The following is a 15,908-nucleotide window of genomic DNA, read 5'->3' on the forward strand; positions in this document are numbered from 1 at the left end:
GTATGATGGAAGTATTACTTACTGTGTCTCAGGGAAGGTGTAGACAATACTGAACAAGATGGATCAATGGTCTGATTCAGTATAAGGCAGCTTCCTGTGTTCCTACAAGGGGCTGCCGCCCCTGCTTGCTTTGCTTGCCAACCCCGCCTACAATCACCAAAGCTCCCCCTTTCCCCCTTCCACTGTCAAGAGCTCCGTGAAGTGGTGCTGGAGTGATGAAGAGGGGACAAGCTACAAAATGGGACCTGGGAGAGGGTGCTAGTAACTTACAACCAGGAAGTACAGTGGACTTCAGTACTTTTGACATTGACAGCTCCTCCCCCTTAGCTCCAGTTACAACAGAGGAAAAGCTGGCTGCTCAGGAGCCCATAACTTCTCCTCCCCTCCACCCCCTCTTCTTCCAAGTTGTTGCCACCGTGCACTCCTCTTCTAGAGGAGGAGGATCTTCATGAAGTTCCACTACCCCCATCATCCCAGACCTGTAGACAACTATGTTGGCAGGCTCAGCTGTTTTTCACTTTCCCACCTAAGTGGAGTGCTCATTCACACACATGGTTCCATTCTGTGACATCTTCCTCAAGCAAGTAGAAAGGACCCACCTGCATCTATTTAAGGGTCGTGGGGCATGTCTAATTGCTGCAACAATATCTTAGTTTTGAGTAGTCATGCCTAGATATGTTGTGCAGAGATGGAGAATCTTTTGTGACCTGTAAGCCATGAACTGACTTTTTTTTAATTAAACATACTGGAGAAAAATACACCAGTGACTCTGTCTGATTCCAATGAGCTTGGTCAGGACACCACAGGGGTCGCCAGAACTCCCCCTTTTGTGTAAGCATGACACAAAATTATAACATATTAAGACATCTCCCTGGTCCCAAATGGCCTGCTTCCTGCAAGACCCTTAAGAAATTATGGTTGATCACATGGCATCAAATGGCTGTCAAAGTTAACTACTACCTTAGAGAAGAGTATAGGGGATAACTAAACCAGGTTGGCTGACATCCCTAAGAACAAGGACAATGCCACACCCCTCCCTCTTCTTGTAAATGAATGGGTGGTGAAATTTATGGTGAAATTTAGGATCTGCTTAGCAGTGTAACTGGCTGTTACTGCTCAGGTGTCCTCTTTCAGCAAAGGATTAAGGAAGACTATTTAGTTTTTCAGCATATGGTCTAATACTAAAACCAGATCACACAGTAAATTTGGATTCCATGTGATACTCTCTAAAGAAATGTTTATTTATTTAAATATTTATAAACCACAATTTCATATAAAATATCACAAGGCAGCATGCAACCTAAAAACACAATAAGAACAATTTTAAAATGTCAAACCCATCAGTAAGAGCTGGTTGGCAAAGAATTATCAGGTTTGAAAGGTCTGTCTGAATGATATAAGTTTTAGAAGACATCCAAAAATGAGCAGGGATGACTCTCTATTGCTAGACTTCTATTGGCAAGGAGTTCCGCAGGCCCTGCTATACTAAAGGCCTTGGAGCCAAACTTCAGAAGCATGTGGGACCACCAAAAGTGTCTCATCAGAAGACCTTAGCAATCAAAGAGTGGTCTGTGCAGAGACTGGCCTCATTCAGACATAACAAATTATGGTTGAGTGTTACATGAATCAGCCTTGGCAGGATACTTCAGGTGAATAATTAATGCCAAGCCTCCAAAGATGGAGACCACTATGTTTAGAAAGTTCTCCTCTACACTGGCCACATTTACCGTAGTCAAAACAGTAAAGCTGTGGCTTAAAACAAACAAAAAAACTGTGGCAAAGGACTACAATGGACTTGGGATGCTTCTGCGGTCCTTCGGGAAAAATGGGACCCAGGGGCTTCAAGGAATCCAGAAAACTGTCTTAATGTCACAAGCATAAAAAACATGGTCACAGGCCTCAATGCCACATGCATTAAAAAAAATAATCCTATATCATGGAGTGTGCCAGGCTGTGAAAGAGAAAAAGCATAGAATTGTTAGAAAGATACTTTCAGCTATGTCGTAAGATCCACACCAACTCTCTCTCTCTCTCTCTTTCTCTCTTTCTGTATGAAGATGGATGGCTCCTCCAGCTCTTTCATTGCTGACTCATTCCTTTCTAAAACAGCATCTGGCAGAGCACACAGGAGGAGGCAAGACGTCCTGAATTTTTCATGTGAACAGTAGCAGCACTGCAAAGTTGCCCTTCTCTCTAGGCAAATTAATTTAGAGAATTAAGCATCAGAGAGCAGAACCATACCCCTGAAGATTGATTAGGGATTCAAAGAAGGATGCATCTCTCCTTTTCTCTCTTTTTAAACACACTTGCCTCTTTTCATGACTCTCATTATGAATCTCACTAATAAATTAGCGTAATATGCCATTTCAACATGATTTTAAATGTTTCATTTCTTTTAACATTAATCTACTCTGAGCTTTTATAGAGTTATACAAATAGTAGAAAGAAAAAAACACAAGCCAGAGAAAAACAATAATCACCCATCACAGAGCAGAGATCTTTGAAAAAAATGTCTCTCTTCATAGAGTTGAATGGCTGGATTCTCAGCTCTGCTGTCTGTCAGCTTGACAAACAGTATCACTATCCAGAAGCAACTGGGTCTTGATGTGACATGCCCAGGAGACATTGTCTGAAATGTTGGTTTCTTAAGGGCAACAGAGACTTGAGGAAGGAGAGTGAATAAAGAGTCTGTTTGTAATACAAGTGGCCAAGTGCAGAGGTAAGAGCTCACACTTACCAGACTATGATTGGTACATCTTTTCGTGCAAAGATGATTTGTACATTAACATCCACAAAACACTGAAGTGCAGCCTTTTATGAAAAGGCAGAGATGGATAAAACAAACAAACAGACATACAAAAACAACCCTTTAGAACCTTGACAACAAAATGGAAAAGTAAACTGCTAATACAACCCCCACGTGTATTCATTAAACAGTGAAACACTTCTAGAGCTAAATAATTGTAAAGTCCATAAAAGACTATGCTTCGTTTTAGCAAAGGGACCATAAAATGGGAGAGCATTATAGTAAGTGAAGTCTTAATGCAGGCTCTCAGTTTGACCTCCAATAATGGATACCAATTCAGATGAATATAGAAGTACAAATAGCAATAGCAACCTTAATTGAGAAATTCAATCCAGTGTCTAATTCAGCAGTGTCCAACAGTTTATTCATATTTGCCCAAATTGTGGCAAATGTGAACATTCTCACCACATGACAAAAACAATTTTAACTGAGTTTTTCAAGGTGGAAAAATACATAATCGTTTGCATTATTTATTGACAGAATTAGTGGACAATCTAACATATATATTCATTAAGTAGTGCAGGAAAATCAGGCATAAAATTAGACTGCATCTCAACTCCGTCTCCAAATTTTTGTCCAGTATCTGCAATCAGTATTTTGATTACACCATTTTTAATAAAAATTGATTTGTAAAGCCACGTTGAACCAAAAATTGAAACAATTTTGGAATAACTGTGTTTATAACTGCAAACTCATTTCAGTTTAAAATACACGTCCACATAGTAACATTTGAATCATCTTCAAATGTTGAATACTCTGAAGTAAAATCACATCTGTCTCGAAAAGGTGCCTCTCCAAAGAATGAAGCCTCATAAGCTCTTGAGATAGTTCAAAATTGTGGATGTCAAGTTTGCAGCGTACAGGACCCAAAGATGAGTCTGTGATTGTTAAGTGCAGAAGATGGACACTTTTTGAACTGGTACATGTATAAAATTATTTTATTTTATTTTAAAAATAGGCCATCTATAGTCTTTTTGGCACATGTAATGAGCAGCAACTATGCTGGCCACCAGGGGTCTATTTGGTTAATTTGCTGCACATGTACGTAAACCAAATCCTTGCTTTTAAGCAGATAATGTAAGTTCACAATAATAATTGTTTAACAACTATCAGTATTTTTCCCCCTTCTCCATTATTAGTTTTTCCTTAGGGATTTGTGTCCATAGGGATCTATCAGTTTCCATTTCTTCTTTGAGCTCTGTGGCAGCAAGGGATCCTGAACTTAAGCCATTCTAGGTGCAAAACATAAACCCACCCTTTTAGAATTATGGACCCAGGAGGGGCAAGGGACACATGGTGACCCATGGGGGGGATGGTGACTCATGGGGGGGCAGGACAAGGTATGGTGGCCAATGGTGGGGGAAAGGCAAGATATGGTGACCCATGGCCCAGATTAAAGACAGGTCTTACAAAAACTGCCACTCTAAAAGAAGTCACTAATATATGAAGGCCTTCAAATTAAGGGCCAAAAGCCAGGGGGTGGTGGAGGAAGGTTTTTGCCTGGCACCAAAAGATAGATAGCAATGGCACCAGGTGTACCTCCACTGGGAGAGCATTCAACAATATCCACTATAGTACATTGTTTCTTTACTATATAGAGGGAAGGATCAAGATTATACACATACAGGGAAAAGGTGCTGTTACACAGTGTAGTTACCTGTCATATTGCAGTAAACTTTCAAAGGTCCCAATGGACCACTGCCATCTGGATCTATCCAGTAGGAACCTGTCGCTTTGCCCAAGTGTTTATATGCTTCACAGGAGAGTTCATAATTAGCTGAAATAAACAAAACCAATAACACAGGTAAACAAATTTTCCTGAGATCCAGGAACAATACATTCTTAGGAAAAGCTATAATATTGTAATAATTGTAAAAGAACCACGGTAAAGCTATTTAAATACTGTAAAAAAATAACAATGCAGGTATTTATCATCTGCCATTTATCATACAGCAGAGCTTAAACAAAATTTTAAAGAGATTCAACTCTTTGAAATTTGGCAAAATCTAAAGATTGAAATATGTAGATATTTTTTATCTAAGGACCATAAAACAGTTGATCAAAGAGAAAGTAAAAGCAGTGTTAAAACAGAGGAAGTGATCAAACTGTAATTTGGGAAATTTAGAAGCTCCTTCAATCAGGGTTGTTCAGTGAAAAGATCAGTAATAACGGACAAGATTCTTTGAAAGACAGCGTGTCCATCACTACTTCTTTAGTGATGCAGAGCTACAAGGTTTCATTTTAGGAGGATGTACTCTCATGTAAACTACATAAGGCAACACTGAGGTTCCCCTGCAAGTGTATCCTAGATATAGTCTTAAGGGGCTCCTTAGCAGACATGTTTAGGTAGAAAGAGTTCACTGAAGTAGAGTTGAAAACCACTGCTCTTCATGGGAAATTTGTTTAAAATACTTGCAAACTACCATTTGTACTACCTGACTAGCTTTATAACAGACCTCTCACAAAGCTCATCAGTGCTTGAGATCCCAATCAATAAAAGTCTGCTGCCTTATGGGCAGGGTAGGAAAACCAGCCATGTTTTTTCTCACTCTACTCCACTCCCGTTCTTGTCCCTGTGCATTCTTACTTGATGTGTTCAAAATGTAAAACCTGCTTGCTCTAGAAGGTGGGAGAGGAAAGTTGACAATAGGACTGGGGAAATAATATGGTTGGAGAACCACAATTTCATGCTCCTTCATGGGTTGCAGGTGTTATGGAATTGAGATGGTTCTCTGGCTTGAAAACTGACAGCTCTGTATCAGACTATGGTGGGCTAAGATGATAGTGGGATTAGTGTACAGTATTAGACACCACAAGCAACAATGACTATTTCATACCATCTCTAAAACTTTTTAAAGACAGAATCATCCACCTCTAGCATAGCATACACCCCTCAGGAAAATGTAACCCATTGAATGGGTGACTTGAGGAGCTCATCAGAAGGCAGATCTGTGATCTCAGGAGTCCGAAGATGAACTCCAGGGATTCAGATGAGGTCTAAGAGATACCCTCAAACCTAGGGATGGGACCCACTGGCCAGTGCTGGCTCGAAAGCATTCTGTCTACTTAAACAGGCTGGTATTGATTCGAGTCCATTCTTAGGCCGCTAGCCACTGCTTTTACTGATCTATTTTTCCCCCTCATGAAAAATACTGAGGTTAATATCGATATTTTGGAAGGAAATTGATAAATGAAAGTAAATATCAATATCATTCTTAATATTGATGCCGCCCTGGGCTCCTCTAAATATTTTAGAGGTGGTTTTTTTTTAAAAAAATCAATTTTGGAAAATATCCATGGAAAATTGCTACATGAAACTCTGTTCCACAACAATAATGAGTAAATGAATTAATGGAAAATTTTGTAAGAAATCCAAATTGGGTGGAATTCTAGAACATTCCTACTCAACACATTATTATTTTTCTTTTACATGGAGATGCAAGAATGATTTGTAGAACTTTGAAAATCTGCATGAACGTAATATGCAAATGCTAAAGAGATCAAGGATAGTTGGATGAGAAAAAAAAGTGGAAGGTTAAGAAATTTCCCTTGGGGAAGGATCCTGGCAATTCTGTAAGACTGATTTGTGTTGTGTGGCTTCTGCTGTTTCTGAACACCTAAACTCTCTCTTCCCTTGAATTAATTTATGCAATTTATTAAATTATTTAGTGCAGTGAAGCTAATAAATGCTTATTAATCATGACATTTTCAATTACCACAACAAATTCTGATACCAAGATACCATATCAGATATAATACCGTATCTGATTGCATTTTAGAGAGTGGAACTCATATCTAGCACTGTGTCTCTTCTATTCACAGTGCAGAACTACAGGATTTAGTTTAACACTGAGATTAATGGCAGTGGAAAATATAAATGCCACTCTGGGAGATTTGGGGCTTTTCTTTTCTTCCTTGTGATGAAAAAGGGATTTGCAGTGTCTCTCAGTGTAATGATACACTGCTGAAGTTATTTATAGGGACACAATGTGGAGCATCCCAGAAGATGAAGGAAGCTTTTCATCTGGTAAGAAGAGTAAAATACTTCCTACAAAACAGTAGTTCAATGAAAACACAGCATCTTGGAACTAAATTATGACTTTATTTTCAATTTGTAACTCACATTCCTATTTTTAAATAAATGGGTTATATTGTATGATCTGCCAGCGGGCAGGGGTTAAGATGAGGCTGATCACACATACACACACTACAGAGGGGGCTCACGCTATTGGAACTGCATCCATCCACCAATGGAGACCCTGTCAAGCAGAAGATACTCCCACCAGGAGCAACATTGGCAGAAAAGCTGAAAGCAGGAAGTGCCAAGATTGATGAATGGGAGTGGTGTAGGCCAGGTGCAAGTCCTCCACATTTACCCATCTAACCCCATCAACTGCCAGCTATGCCCTCTGAACCTGGGAGAATTTAACACAGAGAAAGAATGGGCATGAGGAAGCTGGAGGAAACAAAAGGGGCAGAAATGCATTTTACTAAGCACCAGCCATGCATGGCAGTGTTCGGGATATGGCAGATCTCAGCAGCAAATCACAGCACAAGACTGCCAGGCTATAAACTCCATATGTACCAACTGCAACTCAGATGACAGTTTGTGCAGCAAGGGGCTATGCTACATGTGCCCTGGTTACGGACACTTTGAGCCAGCAAGGGGGTGGGACTCTGGTGAAGGGGGTACCACAGTGAAAATATACTTTGCACTCAGCACAGAGAACAGAGCACAAATACAAAGCACTTCCCACAAAAACACAGGACTTTGTGTCTCCACAGCTCATGGGGGAAACAGATTTTTGCTGAAATATATCTGGCTTGAAACCCCAGCAGGAACTCCACAGCAGCACAATGGTCAGTCATTCGCAACAGCAAATACTACCACAGTATAGCACCACCTTGATAAGTCTTCTTGAAATGAAAGGTGGTATTATTGATTAATTAATTACTTAATTAATGTGTGTGTGCATGCCTGCATGCATAGGGCAGGTCATTGACAGAGTCCCTCCACAAGGTAAGTGGAAGAAAGGAGGGAAGCCTTTTTGCAGGTAACGCCACAGCAAACCATACCCTTCTCCATGCACAGAAGGCTCAGAAAGCAGTGACCCCTCCCAAAACCAGCTACTGCTGCAGCCTTCCACACAGCCCCACACATGGAGTTCCAGGACCCCTCCTTGCTACCAGGCACTGGCTGAAGATCCAAACACTGAGCACCCCTCCCCAAACACACCATTTATGTGTTGCTTTACAGAATAACAGACACAGACCTTGGAGCTGTAGGACTATTGCTCAGATGGTCTGGAGGCTCAGCAACACACTCTGAAGAGCCTCACAGGGGTAAGGTGTTGTTTGCCCATTATGTGCTCCCCCTCCCTTACAGAATACCCATGCAAGAGTGCTCTGCTTTGCAGGATCATAGGCATACAGTCTTGAGAATCAGGAGCCATGCTCACAAAGGCACTCAGCCCCATGTTAAACCTTGAGGAGATCCACAGAGGTAAGGTTCACTCTGTGAGTGCTCTCCTTTTCCCACATGGCAAAGAGAAAGAACTAAATATGGAAACAGTGCACCCACTCACAGAGCACCTCATGTAGCCCTCATTTTCCTCACTCAGCAGCCATTGCAGCATGACATGCTCATGCATGTCAGCTATCAGTCAGCCATGACAGAGTCTGTTGGATCCCAACTCCCACCAACCTCTGTTGCACAACAGAATTACCAGGCATGGTAGGAACTACAGCCCAAGATGCCAGACTGTAACTCATAGCAATAGCTCTCAGATGCTGTATGCAAGGACTTCACAGAGCATGTTGACTTACAATGCTGGGCAGGTAAGAGGAATCAGGGAGGGACAGAATCAAACACAAGGGAGAAGGAGGGCAGTGGAGGGATTTGGAGGGGCAGACAAGTGTTTGGGAACATCAGAGGAGTGATGAAGGCATAAGATTCAATGGATGGATGGGGAGAATATATATTTATAAAAGTATTTTATACTGCCATATCATAAAAATAGCATCACAATGTACAACAATAAAACCACCATTAAAAACAAAACAAATAATCATTAAAGTGACTGGCTAATTAAAAAGCTGCAAAGGCCTGAATGGGCAAAGCAACAATAGAAAACCATGGTGATGGCAATCAGCTGGAAGGGAGGGGGCATTACTTAGAATCATAGAATATTAGAGTTGGAAGGGGCCTACAAGGCCATCAAGTCCAACCCCCTGCTTAATGCAGGAATCCAAATCAAAGCACTCCTGACAAATGGCTAGCCAGATGCCTCTTGAATGCCTCCAGTGTCGGAGAGCCCACTACCTCTCTAGGTAATTGGTTCCATTGTCGTATGGCTCTAACAGTTAGAAAGTTTTTCCTGATGTTCAGTCAAAATCTGGCTTCCTGCAACTTGAGCCCATTATTCTGTGCCCTGTACTCTGGGATGATCGAGAAGACATCCCGGCCCTCCTCTATGTGACAACCTTTCATGTACTTGAAGAGTGCTAGCATATCTCCCCTCAGTCATCTCTTCTCCAGGCTAAACATGCCCAGTTCTTTCAGTCTCTCCTCATAGGGTTTGGTTTCCAGTCCCCTGATCATCTTTGTTGCCCCCCTCTGAACCAGTTTGTCTGCATCCTTCTTAAAGTGTGGTGTCCACAACTGGAAGCAGCACTCAAGATGAGGCCTAACAAGTGCCCAATACTTACAAGATGAGGCCTAACAAGTGCCAAATACTTACTTATGATTTGGAAACTATACGTACAGCCTAAAATAGCTTTTACCTTTTTTGCAGACACATTGCACTGTTGCTCAAATTCAGCTGGTAATCAACAATTCCAAGATCCTTCTCACATGTCATATTGCTGAGCCAAGTATTCCCCATGTTGTAACTGTGTATTTGGTTTCTTTTTCCTAGGTGTAGAACTTTGCACTTATCCCTGTTAAATTTCATTCTGTTGTTTTCAGCCCAATGCTCCAGCCTATCAAGATCCCTTTGAATTTTGTTTCTGTCTTCCAAGGTATTAGGTAGCCCTTCCAATTTTATATCATCTGCAAACTTGATAAGCATTCCCTGCACCTCCTCATCTAAGACATTAATAAAAATGTTGAAGAGAACTGGGCCCAGGAGTGAGCCCTGTGGTACCCCAATCGTAACCAGCTTGAGAAGGAACCATTGATAAGCAATGAAATGAAATGAAATGAAACCAAATTACAAATTGAGCACTTTTGCCTTTTTTTGTCATCTGTCATCATTTTGCATCCTAACTGAGTAGGTGTACCAGCATTTCTGTCTTTTACTATGGATGTACCTGAAGAAAGCTTTTTTGTTGCTTTTAGCATCTCTCACTAACTCAGCTCATCCTCAGCTTTAGCCTTCTTGACACCATCTGTGCAATTCTGTGATATCTGTCTGTATTCCTTTGTGTTCTGGCCTTCCTTCCACTTCCCACATATGACCTTTTTTGTTTTCAGGTTATATCTAACCTTTTTGTGAAGTCACACCAGCTTCTTCTGCTATCTTCCCCTTTTTTCTTGTTGGAATTGTTTGCAACTGTGCCTTTAGAATTTCCTTTTTTAGGACCTCCTACCCATCTTTGGCTCCTTTTCTCATTAGGGTTGCTTGCCATGGAACCTTACTTACAATTGTTCTGAGTTTATTAAAATCAGCTTTCCTGAAGTCCAGGGTACACATATGGCTATTCTTAGCTTTTATTTTCTTTAAAAGCAATAACTCAAGTATAGTGTGGTCACTTTCTCCCAGAGTTCCCATAACTGCCACTTCATCCAGCAAGTCATCTCTATTAGTTAGAATCAAGTCAAGGATAGCTGACCTTCTAGTTGCTTTCCCCACCTTCTGAAGGAGAAAGTTAACTCCAGCACAAACAAATATTAAAAACAAAGTTATCTCATATTCAAAGTTTAGTAAAAGGAGGAGTTCATTGGTATTTTTATTTATTTATTTCATAATATATCTCTTGCTTTTAGGCTAAAGTGAGCTCTCTAAGTGACTTACAATAAAAATAAAAAATTAAATTACTTTAATTTAAAACAACAAAACCAGACAAAATGAGTGGTGATAAATATCAAACAAGAGGCTTGCCTATACACAAACACAATATTATGTTGGCAGCTAATACCTGCCAATACTTCATATTTTCATATAAATACAAAGAATGTTTTGGCTACAAGCATGAACAAAATTAAGTGCATAGCTGCATATCAAAATGGGAAGTTGCAGAACTGTTAACCCTACCTATGATCTGTCAGCTTGAACTCAATATACTGACCATACATTGTTTGCTTCTAAAATTATTTTGATCATTTATATGAGTACAGAATATCAAACAGTAACATTTAAAAAATAATGAGGTAATTTTCTTTCAGCAAGACTGAAAGTGCCAATTTATAGCTACTAATGAACATTTCAGAAAAAAATACCCAGAGATTTTCTTCCTGCTTACTGCAAAATTATTTTGAACTAGAATAATGCAACCCTTAAAAATGTCTGTATTTTTATTAACACCTGAATATTAACCTCGTCAGTTCATTGTCACATAATATATTGCTTAAAAGCTGTAATTTCTGACCTCATTAAAGTATGTTATTCTCTTGGATCACCCATCTCTTTTCCAACAAAAGTACAAATCTTTCTCTAATACAGTATCATGTGCTCAGCAATTATGATTAAAAAGAAGCACCATCAGCCAGTGTACAGTGTAGCTAATTGTACTCCTTTAACTTGTTAATGGCATCTGATCCTACAGGAGGAGTTGCCTCACTGAAAACAACAGCTGTGGCAGCTATATCCTAAGATCTATATAAGCCAATATGGCTCAGTTCCATGTCCCATTTGTCTTTAGACTGCTGATGAAAACCACTTACTGATGTCTAGGTTATCTCTACCATACCATAATACCTTGCCTTTAAGCCCCCCCCCATACAACCTCAACCTTCTTTCATTATGCTGTTCTTTCTCTCTAAACCCCTGCTCATACTCTCCATTCATCTGCAGTTAATTTACTTGTCAAGCCAGCTGACTTCCTCACTTTCCTCCTTTAAAAATCTCAATAAAATACATCTTGTTTAATTCTTTGTTTCTGCCTTCTCTCATTTTGCCTTTTTCTGTTATCTTTTGGCTTTCTTTATTGTGCACAGTGTTTGAGAACTTTACTTCTTTTTCTTGAATCTAATTAAGATTTGTAAGCCCATGTAAGCTTTTAATTAATTAATTAATTAAATTATTTATTTATTTATTATATAATTTATATCCTGCCCTTCCTCCCACCAGGAGCCTAGGGCAGCAATTAATGTACACCTACTACACAGTTACATCTTACACACTTTATAGATAATACATTATGACAGCAGTGGCATATTCTTCTGCCTATTTAAACCAATTCATCCACCTTGCTGCTTCATTGTAATATAATGAAATGAGGTGATATTAGTTTTATTTGCAAAAATAAGTGAGTGATTCAGAGTTTCAGGGTTTTAGCTTCCTTCTCAAAGCCAAAATAGACATCATGCAGGAAATCTGTAAACAGGATCTCTCACAGCTTTCTAAAGCATTAATAGCAGCCTAATTTAGATCAGGACCACTGTGCTGATGAAAGGGGAAACAACATTAATAGTAATTATTGACATTGAATATTAATATTGATATGAATAACAATTAATATCGCTCCCCTCGAAAGTTGTGATTTATAGGACAAAACACATAGGTTCCCATGTGGTACTTGTATATTTTGCCCAGTGGGACATACGACAGCTGGGTGGGAAGACTATTTTTATAAGAAAAATCATGCAGGGGTAAAGATCAACCCCACCTCCACAATCTTGATCCATCCACAACCCCCTAATAGCAAGTGCTATTATGACTGTTTCCTGACTCCTCACTTAGCAGAGCAGATGGAGCTTTGTGAACTGGTCCAGAGGAGATACAAGCGAGCCAGCTCTCAGAAAGTGAGAGAACAGAGGGAGCAGACAGGGAGAGCTAACAGGAGTTTGGCAATGGAGTTCGGCGGGGGAAGTTCCTAAAACTTTTTTTCCCTTCTACAGCATACCACATACCAGTGGGACTCTTCTATTTACCCTGAAGGAAGACAAGACAAAGCACAGGCCATTCCAATACAAGGAAAAAGAAAAAAAATGAAAGGCAGTAGAGACTATGGATGGGAAGGACACTCCAGTGGTGGTGACCTGCAAGTTTTGTGTGATGTTTGTTTTCTTGCCTGAGAACAACATGTCATACTTGAGCAACAAGTGAAAGCTGGTTGCTCTGTTGGAAGAAAAAGTGATAGGTCTGGAATGGCGGGTGGCTACACTGAAGAGTTCATAGAATCACAGAATAGTAGAATTGGAAGGGGCCTACAAGGCCATCAAGTCCAACCCCCTGCTCAATGCAGGAATCCAAATTAAAGCATTCCCAACAGATGGCTGTCCAGCTGCCTCTTGAATGCCTCCAGTGTCGGAGATCCCACTACCTCTCTAGGTAATTGGTTCCATTGTTGTATGGCTCTAACAGTTAGGATGTTTTTTCTGATGTTCAGTCAAAATCTGGCTTCCTGCATCTTGAGCCCATTATTCTGTGTCCTGCTCTCTGGGACGATCGAGAAGAAATCCCGGCCCTCCTCTGTGTGACAACCTTTCATTTACTTGAACAGTGCTATCATATCTCCCCTCAGTCTTCTTTTCTGCAGGCTAAACATGCCCAGTTCTTTCAGTCTCTCCTCAAGTTTAAGTGAAGCCAAAGAGTTCTTAGATAGAATGCTGGAACAACAGCAGCAAAGAGAAGTGCAGGAGGTGGAAGAACAACAGCATGTTGAAGCAAAAGAGGAGACTGACGTGGAGAGCAATAACAAAGTGGAGTACACTCCATGGAAAAGGGTGGCAGTTAGGAGCACAAGAGCGAGAAGACATCCATCACCAGTGGAACTATGGAACTGCTTCCAGGCACTTGAGGATGAGACTAGAGGACAGTATGCAGGGGAAGAATGATAAGAGATCTCATGCAACAGTGAGTGGGAGGCTGCAGCTCAGTCAAGCAGAGGCAATGAAACTATGCCCCACAACAAGAAGAGAAGAGTAGTAGTAGTGGGAGACTCCTTACTGCATGGGACTGAAACCCAACTATGCTGAGAAGATCCATGGACTCACCAGGTATGCTGCCTCCCTGGAGGACAGATTAGAGATGTGACAGAAGGGTTGCCATCACTCATAAAGCCCACTGACAGATATCCCTTTCTTCTCATCCATGTGGGAAAGAATGATACCGCCAAGCGGAGCTACAAAGAAATCACTTCAGACTTTGAAGCTCTGGGAAGGAAACTCAACTGCTGGCAAGTGACAGGTTGCACATCACAAGGACTGGAAAGAATGTGTTTGCCCACAGCATGGAGAAATTCATCAGGAGAGCTTTAAACTGAATCCTAAAGGGGAGAGAGCCTTAAACTTGGTGGCAAAACTAACTAAGGTTTGTGCACAATAAGATGAACAGAGAGAATGGCTCTAATGGGTCGCAGTAATTGTCTTCATAAAAATGTAGGAAGGAAGCCAGACCATAAATCAAATGGTCTTTGATGTCTGTATACTAATGCCCAGAGTATGGGAAACAAAAAGGATGAACTTGAACTCTTAATACAGGAGAGTAAATATAACTTGATAGGTATAACTGAAACTTGGTGGGATGACTCCAATGACTGGAATACAGTGACGGAAGGATATCTTATTCACAAAAAGAGAGAAGGAACAGAAAGGGAGGCAGAGTCATACTATATGTAAAAAATATATTTTCCTGCACAGAAATTGGTTCAGAGCGGGAACCACAAGTCAGAGACGAGGGTGCTAGGAACTCTTGCTTTATGAACGTAATGGATACATCAAAGGCTGAGCGCCTCATAGAAAAACCCTATGCTAACTCACTACAAGTCCCTAACTACCCTCTAGACATGCTTTGCAACGTGTGATGAAAGTTGACTCATCGCCCCATTCACAGTGCGGCAGTCTTAAATATTTATTTATTTATTTAATTGCATTTCTAAACCGCCCTATAGCTAACAGCTCCCAGGGCGGTGTACAAATAGGAGAGGTCTTGGAGCGTAACCTCTCACTCCTTCGCACACACGCCCTCTGCCCTGTCTGCTTCTCCCTACGTTGTGAGCACGGTGAAGGGGGGCAAGCCTCCACAGGCTCATCTGACAGAACAGGGTCCTCATCTGCAGGCGGGGAAGCAGAGGGCTAGGAAGTGTCGGACGTCTCTAGGATACTGCTTGGCACAGGAGGAGTTACTGCTGTTTCAGAATCCTCCCCTAACGGCTCCGTGGGGGTGCTTGATGGCTGAGCACTGTCTCATTGAGGGGCAGGGCCATCCGTGGGAACTGGTGGGGTGGCTAGCTCGCTCTCTTCCTCAAGGTCTGGGCTAGAGTCAACAGCTAGATTGTCCATGCCCGCTGACGGCTGAGGCACCTGCTACTCATGCCTTCCCCCTCCTTGATCCTCAGGAGAGAGGCTGTGCTCAACACCCCTGGGCTCAACATCAATACAGGAGAATGAGCTTGGTAGTTGGAATTTACTACCAACCACCCATTCAAGGAGAAGACAAGGATGAAGCTTTTGCAAAGCAAATTGCCAATGTTTCGAGGAGGCATGATCTAGTAGAAACGGAGGACTTCAAATACCCTCTTATCTGTTGGGAGACGAATTCTGCCAAACATGGTCCCTCCAAGAAATTCCTGACTTGTGTTGGAAATAACTTTCTCCTACAGAAAGTGGAGGAAGCAACCAGAGGACCAGCAATTCCTGACTTGATTCTAACCAACAGAGATGACTTGGCAGATGAAGTCACTTGGTAGATGAACTCTGGGGAAAAGTGACCACACTATACTAGATTTTAAAGGAAGCAAAAACTGAGAGTAGCCATACACATACCCTGGACGTCAGGAAATGAGATTTTAGTAAACTCAGCACAATGGTAAGCAAGGTTCCATGGCAAGTGACCCTAGTGAGAAAAGGAGTACAAGATGGGTAGGAACTTCTAAAAAAGGAAATTCTAAAGGCACAATGGCATACAATTCCATCAAGGAAAAAAGAGGGAAGACAGCA

At 41.1% G+C, this 15,908-nt stretch overlaps 1 protein-coding gene across 1 annotated transcript in view; it reads right to left on the reverse strand.

Moving 5' to 3' along the window:
* Positions 1 to 15,908, reverse strand: part of CNTNAP2 (contactin associated protein 2) — a 1,241,930-nt gene that overhangs the window by 542,023 nt on the left and 683,999 nt on the right. Inside the window, exon 12 of the mRNA XM_061587450.1 lies at positions 4,464 to 4,583. Coding sequence (XP_061443434.1) covers positions 4,464 to 4,583 — 120 coding nt within the window. The remainder of the gene's footprint in view (positions 1 to 4,463; positions 4,584 to 15,908) is intronic.

The sequence above is a fragment of the Rhineura floridana genome, chromosome 10, assembly GCF_030035675.1.
Source record: "Rhineura floridana isolate rRhiFlo1 chromosome 10, rRhiFlo1.hap2, whole genome shotgun sequence".
Classification (NCBI taxonomy): Eukaryota; Metazoa; Chordata; class Lepidosauria; order Squamata; family Rhineuridae; genus Rhineura; species Rhineura floridana.